At 43.2% G+C, this 22,928-nt stretch overlaps 2 protein-coding genes across 3 annotated transcripts; one reads left to right on the forward strand and one right to left on the reverse strand.

Annotated features, from left to right (window-relative positions):
• Nucleotides 1-1,540: 1,540 nt before the first annotated feature.
• Nucleotides 1,541-18,065, reverse strand: LOC306870438 (PH and SEC7 domain-containing protein 3-like). Of its 2 annotated transcripts, none has more exons than XM_079417712.1 (14): nt 17,785-18,065; nt 16,712-17,216; nt 15,342-15,426; nt 14,056-15,004; nt 13,892-13,972; nt 13,615-13,786; nt 13,429-13,518; nt 13,297-13,340; nt 13,053-13,225; nt 11,995-12,065; nt 11,686-11,831; nt 5,649-5,793; nt 5,220-5,366; nt 1,541-2,139 (listed from the first exon to the last, which is right to left on the reverse strand). In XM_079417712.1, exons 2-14 carry the CDS (start codon nt 17,066-17,068, stop codon nt 1,855-1,857), a joined length of 2,745 nt encoding a protein of 914 aa, XP_079273838.1. In that variant the 5' UTR covers nt 17,069-17,216; nt 17,785-18,065; the 3' UTR covers nt 1,541-1,854. The 2 variants fall into 2 exon arrangements, with proteins under 2 accessions (XP_079273838.1, XP_079273839.1); XM_079417713.1 differs by having other exon boundaries at nt 1,984-2,139; nt 5,227-5,366; nt 17,785-17,914.
• A 185-nt stretch (nt 18,066-18,250) lies between these two features.
• On the forward strand, nt 18,251-21,818 carry LOC306870439 (uncharacterized protein). Its single transcript, XM_079417714.1, has 2 exons — nt 18,251-19,481; nt 19,845-21,818. The coding sequence occupies exons 1-2, from the start codon at nt 19,280-19,282 to the stop codon at nt 21,182-21,184; spliced, it is 1,542 nt and encodes a 513-aa protein (XP_079273840.1). The 5' UTR covers nt 18,251-19,279; the 3' UTR covers nt 21,185-21,818.
• The last annotated feature ends 1,110 nt before the right edge of the window (nt 21,819-22,928 follow it).

A 22,928-nucleotide genomic window follows, 5' to 3' on the forward strand; every position in this document is an offset into this window, starting at 1 on the left:
CACCATTATCTGAGAATGACCCAGAATTATTCTTGCTCAGGGGTCTCACCTCAGTCGTGGTATTGAGGGTGGAAGATTTAGCTCGCTTCACTGCCCAGTATGAAGAACGGAGCCCTTTATTGTCTTCAGGCCGTTGTGAGCGTGGCCCAGCGCTGAGGCCAAACTCAGGTCACCGGCTGAGACGCCCCGGGCCACTTTAGCAGAAACCAACGCAAATAAAATATGCTTGAGAGGGACAGAATCATCAGCGTGTGTTCAGAGTCTGAGTGAAAGATATACTCATAGATGTGAAAGAACCAAAACACAGTTCGCATTTAACCCACATACGAATCCTCATCTAAACTGGGAACGTCTGATCAGTAAGGATGCTTTAAGATGACACACAAAAGGCAACAAACCCACTGTAAAGTGTGAGGAGATGGATGGACGAATAGAAACGATACCTGTGCCAACAGAACTGACTCACACAGGTAAAGTGACAAAATTACAGTGGTCTTTAAAACAGTCTTTACTTTTACCATCTCTCCATCTGGGAAGAGAACCGAGCTCCAGCAAACATCAGGAGATGAACACAGGGGAGCGCCGGAGCAGATGGAGAATGAGCGAGAAGAGCAGCCACCATCAAACCAGAGTTAACGCTTCATCCACCGCGTCTGAGCCTCGGCACAAAGAGGAATCCAGAGGAATGATGTCAGGAATTTCTGTGACGGATGAAGCGAGAACGAGAGCGACGAGCGCTGCTTAGGACCCTTAATGAAGTAAAGCCTCCGCTTGCCTTTTTAATTACTCAACCAGGCCTGACAAGCGGCCACAAAACCATTCAACCAGACAGACGTGCAGGAACAAAAACTCAGAGGAACTTTAGCTCAGTCCAGGAACAGCGCAGACGTCACGCTCCACAGCTCCAGCTCTGAGTTTGGTCATGACCTCACGCCACCGGCGGAGCAAACACAAGAGCTTCAGACGCAACGGTGAAAACAGCTCGACTGTGCATGCTTCAAAATAACACACCTTCTCAATTTCTGTAGTACTTCGTGACACTCTGTGAGGAATGTGTGTTCATGTAGGTTTCTTAAACATAATTCTATCCAGCAGCCGCAGGATTTCAAATCGCTCAAGTATAAAATTAATCGTCTCGCCATATTTATGAGCACATTTATACTTACATAGGAGCTCAATAATGCGGTGTGAGAGCAGAAGTCTGGCTATAAGTGACGTTCAGTCATTTTCTGACTCACTGACAGTTTGATTGTTTTTCCTCACAATCTGTTTACGTGTCAACAGGCGGCTTTATCTGATATTGGCTTTTCAGATCTTTATCAAGCAACACATCCTGAGCATCCAGAGCCCGAAGGCACAATCCATCAAACACATCCTCAGCATCTGAGCTTAATGATGGGCTGTTGTTCAAATGAAAGGATATCAGATATTCACAAACACTTGATACATAAGAGCCATTCAGCAGTGGTGCTTTCAGAGGAAATGATATGAATGACAGCACTAATGTGACACTTTCCCACAGAGAAACACACACACCGCTACAATCTTCACTCTGTTTACTATGGTTCTGCTGATCACACATTCATCCAGAAACTCTTTTGAGATGTGAGCTTAGAACTAATGACTTGGGTCTTGTCCTTCGTTTAAACATCTTGAGCAACGTCTCCCTCTTGTGGACAGTATGAACAGGGTCAATTAATAAGAGTATTGTGCAAAAATTCTGTATATAAAAAGACTACAGTTGTTTTTACCTTGGATGGAACTGACTTTAAAAATACATTAAATGATGTAAAACCTTAAAGGATTTAAGTGCTTTGAGCATTTCCAACAGTTTGTGTGTAAGAGTCTGATTGTTCAAAGCTCTTTGTTCCGGCGGGGAATCACAATCTTTCGGTAGGTCCGTCTCTCGGAGATGTTGCGTCGGACTTTGACGACGGGCTGATTAGGCGTTTCTAACTCCAGAGACGGACTGGAGTGAGATCGCTTCATCCCTGCGTCAGCCTCGTCCTGCTGCTCATCCATCGATCCGGTCCACAATCCCTCATCGAGTGCGTTCAGTCTGTCAGTGACCGATGAATCTGACTTCTCCAGCGCCTGCCAGGCCTCCAGAACTTTCAGATAGACTTCGTAACGAGACTTCTGTGAAAACCAGCAGAAAACACTCGTTACTCACCCCATTTACAGTTCAAGTCTAGTCAAGTCTGCTTTATTGTCAATTCTTCCACATGTACGGCACATACATACAGAGAATTGAAATTGTGTTACTCTCAGACCCTTGGTGCATACAGTTAACATTAAACACTGACAGTAGATGTTCAAATACAGATAAATACAGTTTAAACATATGTACATACAACTATACAGATATACAAATGAGGACATTGTAGATAAATAAAGATATAAAGTGGCATAAGGCACATGGCAGACAGAGTGCAAACCAGTTAAATAAAACAAAACTGTGCAGATATATGTGTATATGTATAGTGTGTATATACAGGTGCTGGTCATAAAATTAGAATATCATGAAAAGTTGATTTATTTCAGTAATACCATTCAAAAAGTGAAACTTGTATAATAATTCATTCATTACACACAGACTGATATATTGCAAATGTTTATTTCCTTTAATTTTGATGATTATAACTGACAACTAATGAAAGTCCCAAATTCAGTATCTCAGAAAATTAGAATATCAATTAAGACCAATGCAAAAAAAATGATTTTTAGAAATATTGGCCAACTGAAAAGTATGAACATGAAAAGTATGAGCATGTACAGCACTCAATATTTAGTTGTGGCTCCTTTGGCCTGGATTACTGCATCAATGCGGCGTGGCATGGAGTCGATCAGTCTGTGGCACTGCTCAGGTGTTATGAGAGCCCATGTTGCTCTGATAGTGGCCTTCAGCTCTTCTGAATTGTTGGGTCTGGCGTATTGCATCTTCCTCTTCACAATACCCCATAGGTTTTCTATGGGGTTAAGGTCAGACGAGTTTGCTGGCCAATCAAGAACAGGGATACCATGGTCCTTAAACCAGGTACTGGTAGCTTTGGCAGTGTGTGCAGGTGCCAAGTCCTGTTGGAAAATGAAATCTGCATCTCCATAAAGTTGGTCAGCAGCAGGAAGCATGGAGTGCTCTAAAACTTCCTGGTAGACGGCTGCGTTGACCTTGGACCTCAGAAAACACAATGGACCAACACCAGCAGATGACATGGCACCCCAAACCATCAATGACTGTGGAAACTTCACACTGAACCTCAAGCTCCTTGTGCAAGGTGTCAATGGTCGTCTTTTGGACAACTGTCAAGTCAGCAGTCTTCTCCATGATTGTGTAGCCTACAGAACTAGACTGAGAGACCATTTAAAGGCTTTTGCAGGTGTTTTGAGTTAATTAGCTGATTAGAGTGTGGCACCAGGCGTCTTCAATATTGAACATTTTCACAATATTGTAATTTTCTGAGATACTGAATTTGGGACTTTCATTAGTTGTCAGTTATAATCATCAAAATTAAAGGAAATAAACATTTGAAATATATCAGTCTGTGTGTAATGAATGAATTATTATACAAGTTTCACTTTTTGAATGGTATTACTGAAATAAATCAACTTTTCATGATATTCTAATTTTATGACCAGCATCTGTATATAGTGCAAGAGGAGCTTATCAGTCTGAGGACATTGTAGAAAATTAAAAAAAGAGATAAATAAAGTGGCATAAGGCACAAAAATAAAACTAAACTGTGCAGATATATGTGTAGTGCAAGAAGAGCTTGTCAGTCTGTTAAATTGACAGGAGAACAGTCTTTTTCTCAGACTATCAGAAGAGGTAGTTTGCAGTCAATGCTGGATGAGGTAGTGATCAGTCCAATGCTGCACAAGTGACAGGTGCTGGTCACAGTTTTTAAGTGGGGTGGGGGTCGTAGTATCAGTGTTCAGTGTTGTATGGGGTAAAAGAGGGGAGGGGGGGCAAGGACGGGAGGGAGTTCAGCTTCCTGACAGCCTGATGTATGAAGCTGTCCTTCAGTCTGCTGGTCCTCGCCTGGAGACTCCGCAGTCTCCTCCCTGATGGCAGCAGACTGAAGAAGCTGTGTGTCGGGTGGGTGGGATCGCCTGCAATGCGGAGGGCTTTGCGGGTGAGACGGGTGCTGTAGATGTCCTGGAGGGAGGGGGGAGAGACACCAACAATCTTCTCAGCTGCTCTCACTATGCGTTGAAGTGACTTGCGGCAGGATGCGTTGCAAGCGCCATACCACACAGTGATGCACACACTGTGATGCTCTCGATGGTGCCTCTGTAGAAGGTGCACATGATGGGGGTCGGGGCTCTGGCTCTTCTGAGTTTGCGGAGGAAGTAGAGACACTGATGTGCTTTCTTGGCCAGTGCTACAGTGTTGTTAGTCCAGGAGAGGTCCTCTGTGATGTGCACACCCAGGAACTTGGTGCTGCTCACTCTCTCCACAGTCCCACCGTTGATGGTCAGAGGGGCATGCTGAGTGTGTACTCTCCTGAAGTCAACAACAATCTCCTTCGTCTTCTCCACATTCAGAGAGAGATTGTTGTCACTGCACCACCCGGCCAGGCGGCTCACCTCGCTCCTGTAGTTTGTCTCATCTCTGTTGCTAATGAGACCCACCACAGTCGTGTCATCCGCAAACTTAATGAACAGGTTGGAGTTGTGTGACGGTGTGCAGTCGTGGGTCAGCAGAGTGAAGAGGAGGAGGCTCAGCACACATCCTTGGGGGGCCCCAGTGTTGGTGAATACTATAGCTCTATCCAGAAATGATCAGGAAATGGTGTTTTTATCATCTGCTTATTATATCCAGACAGGTGTTCCTTCTGCTTTCAACAGTACTAACAACTAGCAAATCAAGAGATAATACCGACTGTAAATATTACACTGCTAAAAATGTCCACGATCACTATCTAAAATATTCAAGATAGTTCACCCAAATAAGAAAACTCTGTCATCATGGAACAACGTGAGGGTGAGTAAATGACAGAATTCACATTTTTGGGCGAACTATCCCATTAAACGGAGAGAAATCCACCAGATGCAGAATGTTTTAGAATATGAAGACTTGTTTTAGAGCGTTTGTGATTCTCAGCCCATTAGCGATACTTTTATCTCACTAATCTTGTGTGTGTGTGTCATTTATACATCCGGCCCCTGGTGTTTGTAAATGACTTATGTGTTATGAGAAGGTTTTGACAAACATGCACCTCGTACTGTAAGTACTCCTCCCTCTGCCGGAGCTCCTCCAGCTCCCGGGCTTTGCTCCTCCTGCTCTCCGGCGCCTCCTGCTGGAGAGAGGTCAGGTCCTGCTGGAAACTGTGCAGCATGGCCGCGTGCGACTGCAGCTGTTTGTCCTGATGGAAACAATAACAGATGCAAATACACCGATCCACACCCTAACGAGACGCGGATGCTTGATCTGCTGAGTGAGCAGAGAAATGAAGCTACTGTCTCACTACACACTGACATTATTGTCCTTTGGTGTGGACGCACGCTAATATAGTTAGGATCATAGCTTTTGTGTATTCAGTGAGACTGTCCACCCACACATATAGACAAGTTTAAATTGTTGTAAATCATGTCCACCCACATAATGACCGATGGGTTAGATACTCTCGGACACCGAAAGCTCTTACCAGCATGAGGTTGGACTGCGTGGCGGGCAGGATCGGCCGACAGAACTTCCTCTGAGAGCCGACAGCAGCAGGGAACGGAGGCGAGGAGTACAGCGCAGACACCAGGTTGATCCGGCCGATCCAGGAGTTCATCTGCTCCATGGAGCTGAAGGAGACTCAACGATCACTCAGACGGAATAGTTAAAGGGGTCATGAACTGCCTTATTTTGTACTGTTCTCTGAGGTCCACTTATAATATTATCAAGATTTTACATCAAAAAGCGTCCTAATTTAGAAGTAATTTAGTAAGCTGCAGTTAATTTAGTAAGCTATTTTCTGTCCTGTTTTTAACCCCCCTCATCAGAATGCTGTTTGAATAGACGTGGCGGATTGTAGACTCAGAAGTAAACGCCCACTGCTGTGATTGGCTAACAGTTGTGTATAATTTGACTCAGCATAAATACTCAGCACATATCAAACGATCTGTATAAAACAATAGCGATCATGTAATAAAAACAGTTACTCGCACTTGTGTGTTGCGACATTACTGTCAGATCCAATATAGTCGCACTGCATCGTTTTTTCTGTCCTGTTTTTAACCCCCCTCATCAGAATGCTGTTTGAATAGACGTGGCGGATTGTAGACTCAGAAGTAAACGCCCACTGCTGTGATTGGCTAACAGTTGTGTATAATTTGACTCAGCATAAATACTCAGCACATATCAAACGATCTGTATAAAACAATAGCGATCATGTAATAAAAACAGTTACTCGCACTTGTGTGTTGCGACATTACTGTCAGATCCAATATAGTCGCACTGCATCGTTTTTTTGTTTTAATTTCTCTGAAAATCCTGCATTGAATTGTGCCTTGATTGTAAACAAATCAGCAGTAAAATTAAACAAACAAGGCACCAAGTTCTTACTGACATGGTCTGGAACTTCATTCAAAATAAAGTTCATCAAATAAGGTATATCGTTTGGTTTCTGCATAGACCTGCGTTTGCCGCTCTCGTTATTTACTTATATGCGTGAATTGGCGGGCGGGGCTAAACAGGCAGCGATGTAGAATCTGTGGGCGGGGCTAAACAGGCAGCGATGTAGAATCTGTGGGCGGGGCTAAACAGGCAGCGATGTAGAATCTGTGGGCGGGGCTAAACAGGCAGCGATGTAGAATCTGTGGGCGGGGTGCAGATGGTGAAGTATGTGTTGTGTGTGTGGGCGCTGCGCATGCGGCGACTGGCAGCAGAGTTTATAAGCACGTGTGAACGCAGGTTTGTTTTATGGTTCAGTGTTTATTGTGCGTTTGTTTGTTTTGGGAAAATTGTAGTCGAAACGCAAATTGATGAGCTATATTCCTGTGGAAAGCAAAGATGGAGTTGCTGGTTATAACTACTATGTGGATTCCCCTGCTTATCTCATGCCTTAATCACATAACACCTGTGAGATCTACTGTGAAGCTCCAGTACAGCTGCGAATTTCTGCTTCAGTGGCATCGGCCTTATGTTCGATACCCAGTGGATTTTAGAAGATCGCAACATTTTCTGAACGATTTTCTGGCTTTCTGGAAAATGCCTCTAGGAACAATGATGAATCAAAAATATAGAAAGCGCGGAAGAGAGGAACGAAGGGTAGCGTGCGTCAAAGACTGAGGAAGCAGTGTCTCAGAAAGATTCCTTTGCTGACTATCGTAATGGCAAATGTCCAGTCTCTAAAAAATAAAATAGATGAACTGCAAGCCACTGTACATGTTCACCATTCATACAGAGAGGCCTGCCTTTTGGCCTTTACAGAGACTTGGCTGAAAGCTCAAGACAGCGACTCGATCGAGATACAACGATTACAGGTAAAAGGCAAGGAGGTGGTGTTTGTCTATACATTTATAAAAGGTGGTGCAATTCAGTAATCGTAAGAGAAACATTGTGCACCCAAGACATTGAACTGCTTTCTGTTTCATTACGGCCATTTTATTTGCTTCGAGAATTCCCTCAAATTTTTGTTACGGCGGTGTACATTCACCCTAAAGCAAATGAGGCTAAAGTGAAGGAGACTGTTGAACGTACTGTTTCTAAGTTGCAAAATGTTTCCTTTGATGCCCCTATGTTTATCATGGGGGATTTTAACCATTGCTCCTTGAAATACACTTTGCGAAATTTTCAACAGTACCTGTGCAACACGATTTAACAAGACTTTGGACTTGTGTTATGCTACTGTCAGAGGTGCATATAAGTCCATTAGTAATCCACCATTGGGGCTATCTGACCATAACACTGTGTTTTTAATTCCTGTGTCTAAAACAGTTTAAAAAAATTATAAGGTTGAAACCAAATCTATCAGGAAATGGTCTGAGGATTCATCTTTAGCATTGCAAGGATATTTTGATTGCACAAATTGGGAGGTTTTTGAAAATTCATGTTCTGATATTGATGATTTAACAGATGTTGTAAGTAATTACATTTTTGTGAGGATATGCTTATCCCTAAAAAAACTGTGAGAACTTTTGCTAATACAAAGCCACGAATAACTAAATCTATAAAGTCACTCATGATTGAAAGAAACAAGGCATTTCATGCAGGTGACTTGGAAAGGAAGCATGATTTGCAAAAACAAATAAAGTGTGAAATTAGGAGGGCTAAAAATAAGTACAAGGAGAAAGTAGAGTGGGATCTTAGAGGAAATAGACTTGGCACTGCCTGGGAGAGTATGCGTACTATAACTGGATCGAAGAGTAAAAATAATGCCCCCATAAAATTGGTTGGTTATCAATCCGATATACAGTTGGCACAAAAATTTAATACTTTTTAAACTAGATTTTATGTGGAGGATTTTACTAGTGAAATGAATGTGCTTATGAATAAGACTATATGTAAAATGGAGTGTAAATGTTTTAATCAGCAGGATGTTCTAAACGTTTTTAAAAGGGCAAGGAGGAAAAATCCTCTGGACCAGATAAGATTGGGGGATGTTTACTAAAGACATGTGCGGATCAGCTAGGTCCTGTTTTTTATAATATATTCCAAAAGTCGCTTTATCTTCAAAAAATTCCTAAGTTGTGGAAAGAAGCCATTGTTGTGCCTGTAAGGAAGACAAGTTATCCTAAGACTCTAAATGATTTTAGACCTGTTGCTCTGACATCATTGGTGATTAAATGTTTTGAGAAATTTGTCAGGGATGAACTTTTATTGAAAACTTAAAGTCTTTTAGATCCATTGCAGTTGGCTTACCAGGCCAGGAGGGGAGTTGAGGATGCCTCATCCACCCTGTTAAATATGATTATGAAACATTTGGAGGGAGGGAAAACCCATGTTAGATTGCTCTTTGTAGATTTTTCGTCAGATTTTAATACTATTCAGCCCCATGTTTTAATAAAGAAATTACTTTCAGAGTTTAAATTAGAATGTAAGATAGTGGGGTGGTTAATAGATTTTTTAGTGATAGAATGCAGAGAGCAAGAGTAAACAGTACCTTTTCAGATACCCTTATTACATCCACAGGTTCTCCCCAAGGATGTGTTCTCTCACCATTTGCTCTACATTTTATATAATAATGATTGTGTGAGTAGACACACAGACAGGTTCATTTTAAAATTTGCTGATGATACTGTCATTGTTAGTTTGTTGACTGGGGATGAGAATAGTCATGGTCCAGTGGTGAAAGATTTTATGACATGGTGCAACAGTGCCTTCTTGCAAGTAAACATAAAAAAGACCAAAGATATGGTAATTGATTTTAGATCCAGTCCTTCGTCTCCTCAACCAACTAGTGTAAAAGGTCAAATGGTGGAATGGGGCAGTAGTTACAAGTACCTTGGGCTTATTAATAATAAATTACATTTTGATACTTGAAGCAGTATGCAAAAAAGGTCAACAGTGGTTACATTGTCTTCGGAGGCTCTCTACATTTAATATCAGTAGAACTCTTATGACCATGCATTATAAATCTTATACTGAATCGGTGCTTTGCTTCTCTATGTGCTGTTGGTATGGTAATGTAAATGTTAAACATCGAAATTCATTGAATGGCATTGTTAACCAAGATAGTAAGATAATTGGAATTAAGCAGACTGGGCTATCATATTGCTTTGATCGGTTTGTCTTACAGAAAGCTAGAGCTATTGCAGATTGTACTCATCCACTGTTCCATGAATTTAAAATGCTTCCTTCTGGTATACGTTATAGTATGCCTAAACTTAAAAGTAACCGGTATAGACATTATTTTATTCCCACTGCTGTAAGGCTTTTAAATTTGTAGGATGTCAGAATGTTGTGTTTGCTGTTTGTTTTGTTTGTGTGTTCTGTATGATGTCAACAAACTTGATGCTGCACCAAAAATGGCCATCTGGGCTTATAATAAACTTTGAACCTTAAAACAGGCAGTGATGTGAAATCTGTGGGAGGTGCTAAACAGGCAGCGATGTAGAATCGGTGGGCGGGGCTAAACAGGCAGCGATGTAAAATTTGTGGGTGGAGCTAAACAGGCTACGATGTACAATCTGTGGGCGGGGCTAAACAGGCAGCAATGTAAAATCTGTGGGTGGAGCTAAACAGGTAACAAAGTAGAATTGGCGGGCGGGGCTAAACAGGTAGCGATGTCAAATCTGTGGGCGGTGCTAAACAGGCAGTGATGTCGAATTGGTGGGCGGGGCTAAACAGGCAGCGATGGGGGGGTGGGGTGGAATCTATATTAAACATGTCGTCAGATTTTAATTGAATGGATTATTATTGCAGCTTTCCTTACACACCACATTTAACAAACTTACAAACATTGTGTACTATTTAACAAGAGTCTTTTTTGCTAGTAATTAATTTAAATCTCTGAAACCAAATTTCATGTGGTTGAAAACTGAATCATTGTGATAAGGCTAAAAGCACTGAGCGCATTTATTTCTGGCTCAGCACCAGACAAAGCACGAAAGCACGTTTGAATTTGTGAATGTTCTAAATACACCGGTGATCGTCTGCATCAAATGGTTAAAATCAACGCATTTCGGCTTCTTGGAGGCAGTGCTTAATTTGTAAATTGTGAGGTCCTGGAACAAAGTGTGGTGACTGATCAAATGATCAGAGGAGAGAGAGGTAACGGAGTATTCGCGCAATTGGTGGACGTGGACCAACTTAAGTGATTACGAGAAAATCCACATATCCAGTCACAGAAGTAGAGGAACTCATGAAGCTCCAAGGATATGGACAAAGGCATTGCTGTAACTAAGTAAACAGAAGATATAAATGTTTTGCATGTTAAAATAAATACAATAAACACTCGACTACGACAATGTATAGTTTATCTGTGTTATTCAAGCCATCTCTGGTATTTTCATAATAATTAAGTATATTTATAATCCATTGCTAATCGATGTATTAGTAGCTTAAGGAGTAGTAGTAGCTTATCTAGTTAATGGAAGGCTACCTGCTGCCGTCAGAGCAAGTGTAATGTCTGCATTCACACGCTCCTCGGATGCTCTCATGTCCCGAGTTATGCTTTTAAGTCGGAATGTGAAAACAGCACACTCGCGTTACTACAAAGATTTGTTAGACTTGTATTATTAGAGCTTTCCGAATTGAGTTCACGTGCATTTTCTTAGTCGGGAAATTATTTTTCACGTGCGGTGCCGGTGATGATGCTTCTTACGTTCGTTTTGAAGAAACAAAGGACAAATATTTCAATTGATTGCTCAGGCATGGCACCGAAATGAGGCACCGAAATCTGCGTTCTGATTCGGTTCTAGTACATACCGGTTACATAGGTACCGGTGCTATATTGGTACCAGGTTTCGGTACCCAACCCTAACAGGCAGTGCTGTCAACTCTGTGGGAGGGGCTAAACAGGCAGCGATGTAGAATAGGTGGGGGGGCTAAACAGGCAGCGATGTAAAATCTGTGGGCGGGGGCTAAACAAGCTGTTTTTAGACTAACAAGAAAGTTTTGAGTTCTGAAACTTAAAGAATGTGTTTATAGCACAATGACCTCTTGTATGTCAGAAGATCAAGGGAATGTTGATTTCTCAGTTTATGACCCCTTTGAATGATTTGGGTTTAAGGTGAATCTGCACACAAACTCACGCAGCCTCGAAGAGGAAGACTCTCCAGTCGGCCGTCTGCAGGCGAAAAACGTGCGGCCGTTTGGTGTAATTCAGAGCTTGCTCTGCCAGAGCGTGATGAACACTGACCACCTCCTCTGAACTCTGGCAGTCCTTCACGTAATCATCCTGGACAGAGAGAGACACGGATGACTAACAACCGTTTTTACTGATACTGGTATTGATGCTTTGGCAGGGTTCTATAAAAAGTAGACACTGTAAAACACTCTGGCTGTCCATATGCTCTTAGTTACATCTCACTAATATCCAGCATCAGTATCTGATAACAAACCTTCTGCAGGTAAAGCACCATTCCCTTCAGCATGGCATAAAATGTCTTCCAGCTTCTTTTTCCCCACGGAGCTGCAAATCAGTTCAGTTGGTTATCAGTGTGTGTCAAATATTGCCTGTCCAGTGCTCGAGGGATCAAGACATTGACTAGACATGTAAATAATAACTCAATAATGACTTAGTTCATTTGGGAGCTCTTCTAGATTTTTACAAAACAAGGAAAAGTACACTTTTAGATGAACAAGGCAATAACAGATGGCACTCGTGGAGGTAGAAAAACTAAGTTCTTTATGACCCGCAGGATTGCTTGTAATCAAGATTTAAATGCAAAAGTCACGAGTCGACTGTTTCTGTCAGTGGTAAGTTTTATTTTAAATGTCTGTGATAGCCTACTACCTTTTAATATAAGAAAAGTAGGTGGTTTAAATGTTTTGCAACTTAATACAGTATATCCTTCCTCATGTTTAAGCTGTATTTCTTCCTCAATTCCCTGTCTTCCTGTCCTGTCCACCCCCTTGTCATATTGTATTGTATGTATGTTTGTGTATGTATGGACAGGTTGATGGCTAATTCCGCTGGTACTTGTGACTAGTGACAATAAAGGGCTACTACTACTACTACTACTACTACTACTATATGAATCTTTATAGGAGTAAAATGAATAAGACGTTGTTTCTATTTATTGTTTAATTGTGAGTACGTCTATGAAAGATTGAATTACAATATTCAATGCTGAAGAAGCATTTTCAGTATCACTGTTTGGATTTGAAATCAAAATAATGGATTAATATGTGTGTCTTAACAGGCCTTAGAGTGACTAGACTGTCAGCAGCACAGTGAACACCGTCTCTAAAAGCATCACCCTCAACTAACATCATACTTCAAATCGCCTGCTGCGAGCAGTAATGCCGTTAGTATGCAAACTCTCTGCTGCTATATTTGCTGAATATCGATCAGTTACGCTACTGAAGGGCCGCGCACAGAAATGCATCTAAACGACTGGCTACTGAGCATCCCTAACTGTACAGCACACTTCTCTTTATCCACACTGTGACTCACTGCGTTTGCCATCGATGTCTGCGTGCGCTTTGCGTTTTAAAAAGCCTCTCTGGAACACGGTGGCCTTCGTGTCGTGAGGGAGATCCTGGAATGGGTTACTCTTTGAGCGCATAAATCCGTCCTGGTCCGAATCCTGCTCCGGCATCATGGATTTAGCCAGAACGCCCTCCTCTCTAGGAACAGAGATAAACATGATGAAAGACCAGATCAAACTCAGATCATCGCTGCAGGTCAGTTTACTCACATGGCCCACTGCAGCGGATCGCTCTTGATGGAGCTGTAGAGACTCTGAAAGAGGCAGAAGAAACAGAGTTACTACTGAGTTAATAACATGACACGAAAACACTTCTGGACCGAGACGATTTGGCTCTCACACCTTCAGATAGTCCTTGCTGAAGTTCTCGCCTCCATTCATGCCATCCAGATTTGACACGAATTCAGCCGAGGACATGGGCTTCCCGACATTCTGATGACACAAAAGGGTTACTCTCACAAAGACGGTAGATGATGCACGAGTTTGGGGTCTTAACAACATATTTTTCTGTGGTTGTAAGAGACTCACTTGTCCATGCAGGTCAGAGTTAAGCAGCATCACGGCACACGTGAGCGTGAGCACGGATCCGGCGGAGGAGAACAGGTCAGGATTACACTTCTGGAAACGAGCAGAGAAGTGCTGCAGGACTCTCTCGCGCTCCTGAGTCTCACCGATCAAAACCACCTCCTTCAGAAATGACCTAAGAATCAGGAAGAGCACCTGGTTTGAAGAGCACCTGGTTTGAAAAGCGACTCTTGACAGATCTCCTCAGTGTGTGCTCAGAGTTTGGAAATGAGGAGCCTACCGGACCGCTTGCTCCAGACTTTGGTCGGTGAAGTCAAAGAACTTGAGGTACTCTTCCCCGGCGGCACGACTGAACTCGTTGCTGTCAAAAGAAACAGCAAATGGGAAGATTTGGTGGAAAAACAAAGTTGCATGACACTTAATCAATGCTATGTAGAGACTTACTCTTTGTCCAGATGTCTGACCACATCTGTACGCTGAAAACCGTCCAGTCTATAGAGCTTCTCAGCCAACCGTTGAGCCTCAGCTCTGTTTACGAGCTCAGCGCTGCCGTTGATGCAGGGACCAGCAGGTTCCGTGTCTATAACCGACATACAGCGCTCTGCTGTCTCATCTTGTACATGCTCTTCTGCATCTGTCGGCGCTGTAGGCTGCTTTGTGTCACTGGACGCATCTGAACACTCAGGTTGTGGCGTCTGATCGCTGGGTTTCTCCTCATCTGAACTCTGGATCTGCTCTGAGGATCCCTTCTCATCTGGACATCTGAAGCGCTCGCTCTGCTCTGCTTGCTCTGGCGGTTCATTTTCAGGGTCAGACCTTTGCTCAGAGCTTACAGGTCTTTCTACATGTTCTTGGTCTTGTGCGTTGAATTGCTCCGAGAGGTTCACGCCCTGAATCTCTTCTGCATGTTGTAAAGTGACATTATTCTGGTTCATCTCTGCCACTGTAACAGATGTACTTATGTTTTCTGGCTCTTGTGTCAGTATAAGTTCCTCGAGCTGCACCGAATCTTCCGTGTGGGCTGGGGGTTCTGTCGGGCCTGTAATGATGGCGTCCTGTGACCGATCAGACTGGATCTCTTGGGAACTTGTCTTTTCTTTTTCCAGACATTCATCAGGTCTTTGAATCTGATCCTGAATATCGGCTCTTGCGTCTGACGATTCTCCGTTTGCCTCGGTCTCAGTCCACTCTTTAGTTTGCTCTTCACTGCCTGAATCTGTGCTTTCCTCATGGGCAAAAGTCGTTTCGGGAAAGTCTAACATGTCGGGTTCCTTCTCTTCCTGCGACTGTGAGCTCTCAGGACTCGGTTGAATCTCTGAGTCTCGTGTGTCCATAAAGATCTGAATGCCATCAGAAGCTTCAAAATGCTCTTCAGTCACATCTGCTCTGGAGTCTGATGGAAAAAGGCACAGATAAATACTTTGTCGCTATACTGACTTCTGAGAAAAACAAAACAACACCAAGTTCAAACCTCTAGGAATGTAATGGCTGAATGGAAACTGATGTGCATGCGGCCACATTTGAAAGGTTATGCAATGAAACTCATGAAGAGGAAGCTAAGTCGACTGAGTCAGCAAACAGTTCCACATTCACAGCTGACAAACACATGGCCATTTCACAATTGTCACACAATTACAACCACACGCCAATATGATTTAATGCACTTCCATTATTTAAATCACATCACATTACAAAAAACATGATCTAATAATTAAGACTTAAAATGTTACCGTTGACATCTGCAAATGATACGAGGGGCTCTTCATGTGAAAGCGCCAGCTGTGTTTGCATATCTGACTTCTGAGCATCACATGTCTATTGGAGAAAAAACCCATCAGTATACATTCATTTCACTCAAACAAACATTTGACATCTTTCTCTTCTGGTCAAAATTATATTTGATTTCATTCAAGTAAACTATACTGTACGTTTTGAAAGTTACTAAAGGGGTCATATGATGCTTTTTTAAGGATCATTATTTTGTGTATTTGGTGTAACAGAATATGTTGACATGCTTTAATGTTCAAAAAACACATTATTTTTTAAATACTGTACATTATTGTAGGTCCTCTATGCCCCGCCTCTCTCAAACGTTTCATTTTCTACAAAGACCCTCCTTCTGACAAGCGCAGTCTGCTCTGATTGGCCAACTGACCCAGTGCATTGTGATTGGCCGAACACCACAAGCACTAGTCGGAAATGTAACGCCCCTTTCCATAATCGTGAGCTTCAGCTTTCAAAATTAAAGACAGTTAATAATGTCCTTAGTTTTACCATCAGTTCAAGCCCGAGAGGGGAATAGAGTCGTGTGACAGACACAGTGATGATGCTTGTATGTGTTTGCAGTACGGTTGTGTGACCATGTCTCCCTCTCTCACACACGCGAGCACACACACACACACACACGACGCGCAAAACTCCGCATTTGAGAAGTCAATAGCAAATACTTAAACTAATAACAAAACAAACAGTTGCTGATTCAGAAGCGCCAGATTGTCATAGCAAAGTCAGAATTACCTCCTCTCCTAGGTTCACGAAATGGTCGTCCAATGCGTTGCTGTTCTGTTGTAAGTAATCTTAATGATTCTTAAATGCATCTACTTTCGGAAGGCCAAATAAAGTGCTTTTGCTTTCGCCTAGAAACACAACATCTCCCTGACACGGCTGCATCAACACTTCTGCGGTTACTGAAACCACGCCTTCTTTCTTTGTGTGAACATTTGGGCAGCAAATATTTCCACATCGTGACGTAGATATGTGGGGTGTGTTTGAATGAGCCGTTTTAGGGGGGCGTGGCAGAGTCTTAACTTTGATAAAGAATATCTCTTTGGTTTTGAGACTTTAGTCTTTGTAACTTCAGGGATCTTATCTATGCACAATCAGCTTGTAACACTCCAACGAGAAAGCAAGACTTGAAATCGCAACATATGACCCCTTTAAACTAACTCTCTGTGAAAAGCTGTTCCTCTAAACTGTAACAATATATAAAGCAGATTATAAAGCGCACACATACAGCACTAAGAAAGCAGGTCACCGGTTACTGATACAAGAACATGTCTACCAGAAAAACCACAAGGCCCTTCCGCTTTCACTGACATACCTGGGAAGATGCAAGCGTGACGTCCGCTTGTGAGTCGGCTTCTGGTACGAAATCAACAGCGGCGTCCTGGTCTGCGGACGGAAGATCCAGCGTCCAGCCGAACCTTGGGCTGGCGATGGAGTCCAACTCGGCCTCAGAGGATCCGGGAGGCTCTGCAGGCGTTTCTGGGGTGTCCCATTGCACAGTAGCGTATGAGAGAGGAGCGCAAGGAACGGTGACGGGGTACAGAGACATCCCGTGATCCTCGCAGCTCTTCATCGGGACGCTCTCGCTCTCCTTCTCCTGCTTCATCCTCTCTATGTACTGCATGGCCTCCAGATACGGCTCAGACTCCTGATAATCTACAATATCCTCCATAGTCTTCTCTTTCAGACAGTCATCATGAAGAGTTTAGGAAGAAGAGCTCATGTTCAGGCCTGGTCCTCCGTAATGAGCAGGGCATCCATTTTGAGACTGATGTTCAGAAACGCTGTTTCCTCCCACGCCGACCAACAAGCTCCAAAACCTGAGATTTCAGAAAACAAACTACATCTATAACATGATCATTCAACACAGCATATGATCAAACATTTTGAGTATGTAAAAGTGCATCGGTAGAGAAAAAACCCTTTCACTAGCCATCATATCTACGCCACTGTGACACCACAAAACCACGAGAGTTTACAGCCATGTGCATGAGACAGCCGAAACATTCATTTCTGTCGTTTTAATAGACGATCCGTGGAACAGCTGCTTGTGTTCAGCATTTACACAACAACGGCAATATAAATAGAGACAATATAAACCATCGTGTTGACATGAAACACTGCATAGAGCATCAGTAGTGTCAGGTTTATATGCTAGTTATACATTTCTCATGATATATACATCCGTGTTTGCAGATTTGAAACCACCCACAGAAATGAGCATTGAATTCATCTTTACGTGTCATTCATAAGGTAACGGAGCCCTCCTTAAGCCACATGCATGGTTTACAAGTTCACATTCTCCTAACAAGCAGCACATGATCAATGATGTGATTTATGATATCTAATGTGATGGTTTTTCAAACAAATGTAGAGAATGAAGCTCACCTCAGCCGTATCCTTCAGTGAAGACTTCTGCACTCTTTTAAAGACACACAGGCCGGATGTGCTCTGCAATGACTTTTGCTCAAGCAGCACTGAGGCACATTCACACTTCCTGACCACAAACAACCTCCACTGACAGAGAGAGAGAGAGAGAGAGAGAGAGAGAGAGAGAGAGAGAGAGAGAGAGAGAGAGAGAGAGAGAGAGAGAGAGAGAGAGAGAGAGAGAGAGAGAAAGAGGAGAGAGAGAGAGAGAGAGAGAGAGAAAGAGAGAGAGAGAGAGAGAGCTGGGCCAAATTAAGACACTGTTAGACTGAGAAACTCAGTCAGAATCACTATAATCATCACTGTTAGAGCAGATAAACACAGTCTGACACACAGACACTGATGAAGCAAGCACTGACCCTCTCACAGATCACAGATCACAGATCAGCACATCACTTCCTGCTGCTCATCTCATCACCTCACACTTCCTGTGCTGAAGAGAACATGAGCACAGATGAAAATACCTCCTCAGACGATATTACAACAGTTTAATCTTCACCTGCGTTTAAACAACTACAAAACGCTTTAAACACTATTCATGTCATTCGTACTGAAGTTCAAAAGTTAAAGGGGACTGAGAATATAACAAAAAGCAGGATATTAATATTTAGTTAGATGGAGAGTCTACGAACTGAAAGAAATTGTACATTATTTGAAAAGCGTTTGTTATGAGTCTACATACAATAGCTGAGCGAATGAATAAAAAACAAATACATCACACTAAATCGCCGAGTCTCTGTCAGCGTCATCTTTATTAAATGATTGAATTAAATGCGTGCTTGATGTGACGCTCGTTCTCAGAAAACCCTTCGCAAACAAGTCCGACAGCATTTTTCACATTTTGCAGCTACAGCTTCGGTTCAAATGACAGTCATTCACAACAGCACAATTAATTTCACTCACCGGCTCATTTCTGCACGACATCTGTCAAATATTACGAATTAAAACCGATGCTCGTCTACAGGTGAATGATTGGCTGATGGCAAAAGCGGAAACACACCTGAGCGCCCCGCCCACCTGACGGACATTCCTCAGACAGCAGGTAAAACTGGTCCCTGTCCATCATCCATCAATCATCCGTCCACACACACACACGCACACACACACGCACGCGTAAGAGATTCAGCTTCATGTGTCTCACACACACACACACACCTGTCCTCTGAGTTCATCCCTGATGGCCAGTCCGTCTCATCATCAGCAACACATCATCCCGAATATCAGCAGCGTGTAACTCACTAACATGTTAAGCACAGAAATTAATCACTGTGTAAACTGTGTCGTCATGTCACTGATCCAGAGACTAATAAAGGGATATTAATGGTTATTATCTGAGGTAAAACGGTTCTCTTGAGCAGCGGCTGCGGTCCTCCTCCAGGCCGCGGGGGGCAGCGCTGAGTCCGGCGGCGCTCGCGGCTCTTCCGCGGTGTCTCTGCGGCTCCGAGTGTTTGTGGAAATGGCGAAGTTTGGCGATTTAAAAACCTTTCTTGAATCTTCATTAAATGAAATCTTCCGTGCGACTGTCAGTGACATTCTGGATTCAGTGGAGCAAACTGTCGGCCAATATCAGCGTAAAATTCAGCGAATTGAGTCAGAAAATGAAGATCTGAGAAAACGACTTTCTGCAAAAGAAAAAAAGACAAATTATATCAAAACAGGTGCGTGCAATTTGTAAAATGATGTCATAGGAAGTATAAACTACGCTGCTTTTTTGGTTAATATGTGCAAATGATAGTGTTGCCCATAAGAGATGTGCCTCTGATTTATTCCTGCTGTGATTATCTTCTGATAAAGGCATTAGACAAATAAATATAACCAACACCACGCGAGATGAGGGGTGAAATATCAGTTTCTTAATGTAAAGTTGTCATAATTCAGATCCGTGTCTGTTATCATCTGTTATGTATCTCAGCCGGGTATGGATTTATCTAAACTGCTTTATTCCTCTGCAAGAGTTTAACTCTCAGTCTGTTTTTGGAGATACGGTGGCCAGTAACGAGATGATTTTGTGTTTTTTGCAGAAGATGAAGACCGTGTTGTGGCTCAGCTTGACTTTTCAAGAAACACTTTTAGCCAGACTTTATCTGCTGAGACGAGCGAATACAGCGATCAGACCAAGACGGCTGAAGATTTACTGAGCAGCCGCGTAAAATCACAAGCCACAGACGCCACGTCTCTCCACTTAAACAAGAATTGTGTAACAACTGCATATTTATTTGTGAAGGCTGACCCAGACACAGAGGATGGATGTGCTGTCGACCTGTCAAAGCCTCACGCTTCTCCTAAACACACCAGTAAAGAAATCAAGACAGAGGATAGCGAGGAGAACTCTGACTCTGAACGTCACGCTGTATTTAAACGTCCTTCAGAGCCGGAGATCAGCTCAAACGAGTGTGACGTTAAAGTAACGGTAGTGACAGACAAACCCGATACCGTCTCCGATGAAGAGTCCAGTCCAGACGGTGTGTCTGACGAGGGGTTCTCCGGCTCGTTTCACACGATGCTGTCTCCAGACTCGAGACCGAGCGACTCCTGCGGTCAGTGCGACAGGAGCTTCGAGCGCGAGGTCAGGTCTCACGCCACGGAGAAGACGCACGTCTGCGGTCAGTGCGGGAAGGGCTTCGACCGCGCCGATCTGCTGAGGAACCACCAGCGCACGCACACCGGAGAGCGACCCTTCGCCTGCGGTCAGTGCGGGAAGAGCTACGGTCACCAGGGCCAGCTGCGCATACACCTGCGCACACACACGGGCGAACGGCCCTATGGCTGCAGCGTCTGCGGCAAGCGCTTCAACGAACACAACCAGCTCAAAGTGCACCTGCGCGTACACACCGGAGAGCGGCCGTATGCCTGCGCCGTCTGCGCTAAAACCTTCACCAATGCCGGCAACCTGCGCAGCCACAGCCGAGTGCACAGTGGCGAGAAGCCCTACGCCTGCGGTCAGTGCGGGAAGAGCTTCAGCGGCGCCGGCGACCTGAAGACGCACCTCCGCATTCACACCGGAGAGAAGCCCTACCGCTGCCAGCTCTGCACCAAGAGCTTCAGTCAGGCCGGGCACCTGAGCATCCACCGCCGCATGCACACCGGAGAGCGGCCCTATGGCTGCGCAGACTGCGGCAAGCGCTTCACGGTGGCCAGCAGCCTGAAGCTGCACCAGCTGACCCACAGCGGAGAGAAGCGGCACACCTGCGGTCAGTGCAGCAAGAGCTTCAGCCGCGCCGGACACCTGAAGAGACACGAGCTAGTGCACACTAGAGAGAAGCTGCACTGCTGCCCGCTCTGTGACCGCAGGTACAGCGACCAATCATCTCTGAAGAAGCACCAGAAGCTGCACGCCGCGGCCGAGAGCGAAGGCCAGTAACACCTCTGCATTCCTCTTTATGTTCCTCAGCATCACTTAAACATGTGCAATCCGCTGAGCTAATGACTGAAATATCATTTTGACTTGCACTGACATCAAATAGCTAAAGCATTGGTCTGAAACTCAATTCCTGGACTCTGCACAGTTTAGCTCCATCCCTAATTAAACATACCGGATACAGAGAAGCAAGGTCTGCAGGATTACTGTAAACTTCCGAGCAGGTGTGAGCTGGAGCTGTGGCCCTCCAGGAATTGCGTTTGAGACCTCTGGGTTAAAGGATCCTGAGATCTGAATGGTTGTCATATTCATGTTGAAGGAATACTGTGGTATTATCATGGTAGTTTTGCACACACATACTGTACTGATGTAGATGAGTCTTCATTCCTGTAGACAGCGTGTCTCCTGTCTGTGAATGTATGTATACGTTAATTAGAAATGAATGCTGTCGTCCTGTATGATCTGGTTTGTTAGATGTCAGTCATGATGCGAGCACATCTTAGATAAAAATGCAGTTTAACTTAAGAATCTTGTATAAGATCTTCTCTATTGTATTGTGAATTTAATGTTAATAATTTCAGCTCCTCTTGAATGTCATCTCAAAGCTTTACTGACAGAATAAAGCATTTTAAGTTGGTCAGTGTGTTTGAATCTTATATATTTATAAATTTGAGCTCCAGTGACCGTTACTTAAGACCGTAAGATCTGTCACTGTTAATAATCTCAGTCATATTAACCCCATAAAGCTGCTGTATCATATTTGAGCATGAGTGTCTAAGTAATGATCAAATATGATCAAACTTTGCTGTTAAACCTGTTTCGCACACAATCTCCTCATGTCTTCTGTCATCTGATCGATAGTTTTTAATCCAATAAACGCTCTTTTAGTGTAATTGTACAGACGTCCAGCTTCAGCTGCTGCTTCTCGTGTTAAATCTTGACTGATTTTGATCAAGTAAAGGTCAGAATAACTGCAGTAATATTTCCAGATGAACACTTACTGGACTGAAGCAGCTCAGCTTTACTTGATTCTCCATCAATAATTGTTTTAGAAAAATCAGTGCGTCTCAAATCTGATCATCAGGATCTTTTGAGGAGCGTTTGTTTCCAGAAGCTTTACTTACACCTGGGGGCTGTTTCATAAAACAAGTTTACCAAACAAGCCCGACTTAATTCAGTTAGTCTGACTTATTTTGAATCACATCAATTGACCATAAGTTAGACTAACTGAAATAAACCTGGCTTATTTGGTAAACCTGTTTTATGAAACAGGTCCATGATCTTCATCTCACATCTTCTGAGGAGCGTTTATTTCTTCATCTCTCAATCAGCACTGGATTGAATTGCATTATATGTTTGGATAATTTCAATCTCATTTTACTAATACATAGTAAGCAGAAGAAGAACCGCTTCTCAATATTATTAACTCATCGTTATCTTTAGATCACGTCCCGAAACCAAGCTGGCGGTTATTAAGCCTCTTATTAAGAAACCACAACTAGATCCTAGTGAACTGGCAAATTACAGACCCATTTCAAATCTTCCGTTAATGTCTAAAATTTTAGAAAAAGTTGTGTCTGCTCAATTGTGCTCCTTCTTGCAAAAAAAAAGATCTCTATGAAGAATTTCAGTCAGGTTTCAGGCCTCACCATAGCACAGAAACTGCACTTGTTAAAATTACAAATGACTTGCTTCTTGCTTCAGACCAAGACTGCATCTCATTGCTAGTATTACTTGATCTTAGTGC

This window comes from Barbus barbus (assembly GCF_936440315.1).
Source record: "Barbus barbus genome assembly, chromosome: 5".
In the NCBI taxonomy this organism is placed as follows: domain Eukaryota; kingdom Metazoa; phylum Chordata; class Actinopteri; order Cypriniformes; family Cyprinidae; genus Barbus; species Barbus barbus.

What these genes read in the sequence shown, in the direction of transcription:
- LOC306870439 (XM_079417714.1), top strand. Translation starts at nt 19,280, where the DNA reads ATGGCGAAGTTTGGCGATTTAAAAACCTTTCTTGAATCTTCATTAAAT. An exon ending in GACAAATTATATCAAAACAG is followed by an intron (nt 19,482 to 19,844) that starts GTGCGTGCAATT and finishes TGTTTTTTGCAG; the next exon opens with AAGATGAAGACCGTGTTGTG.
- LOC306870438 (XM_079417712.1), bottom strand. Translation starts at nt 17,068, where the DNA reads ATGGAGGATATTGTAGATTATCAGGAGTCTGAGCCGTATCTGGAGGCC. An exon ending in TCACGCTTGCATCTTCCCAG is followed by an intron (nt 15,427 to 16,711) that starts GTATGTCAGTGA and finishes TTTCTCCAATAG; the next exon opens with ACATGTGATGCTCAGAAGTC. An exon ending in TCAGCAAGGACTATCTGAAG is followed by an intron (nt 13,341 to 13,428) that starts GTGTGAGAGCCA and finishes TGCCTCTTTCAG; the next exon opens with AGTCTCTACAGCTCCATCAA.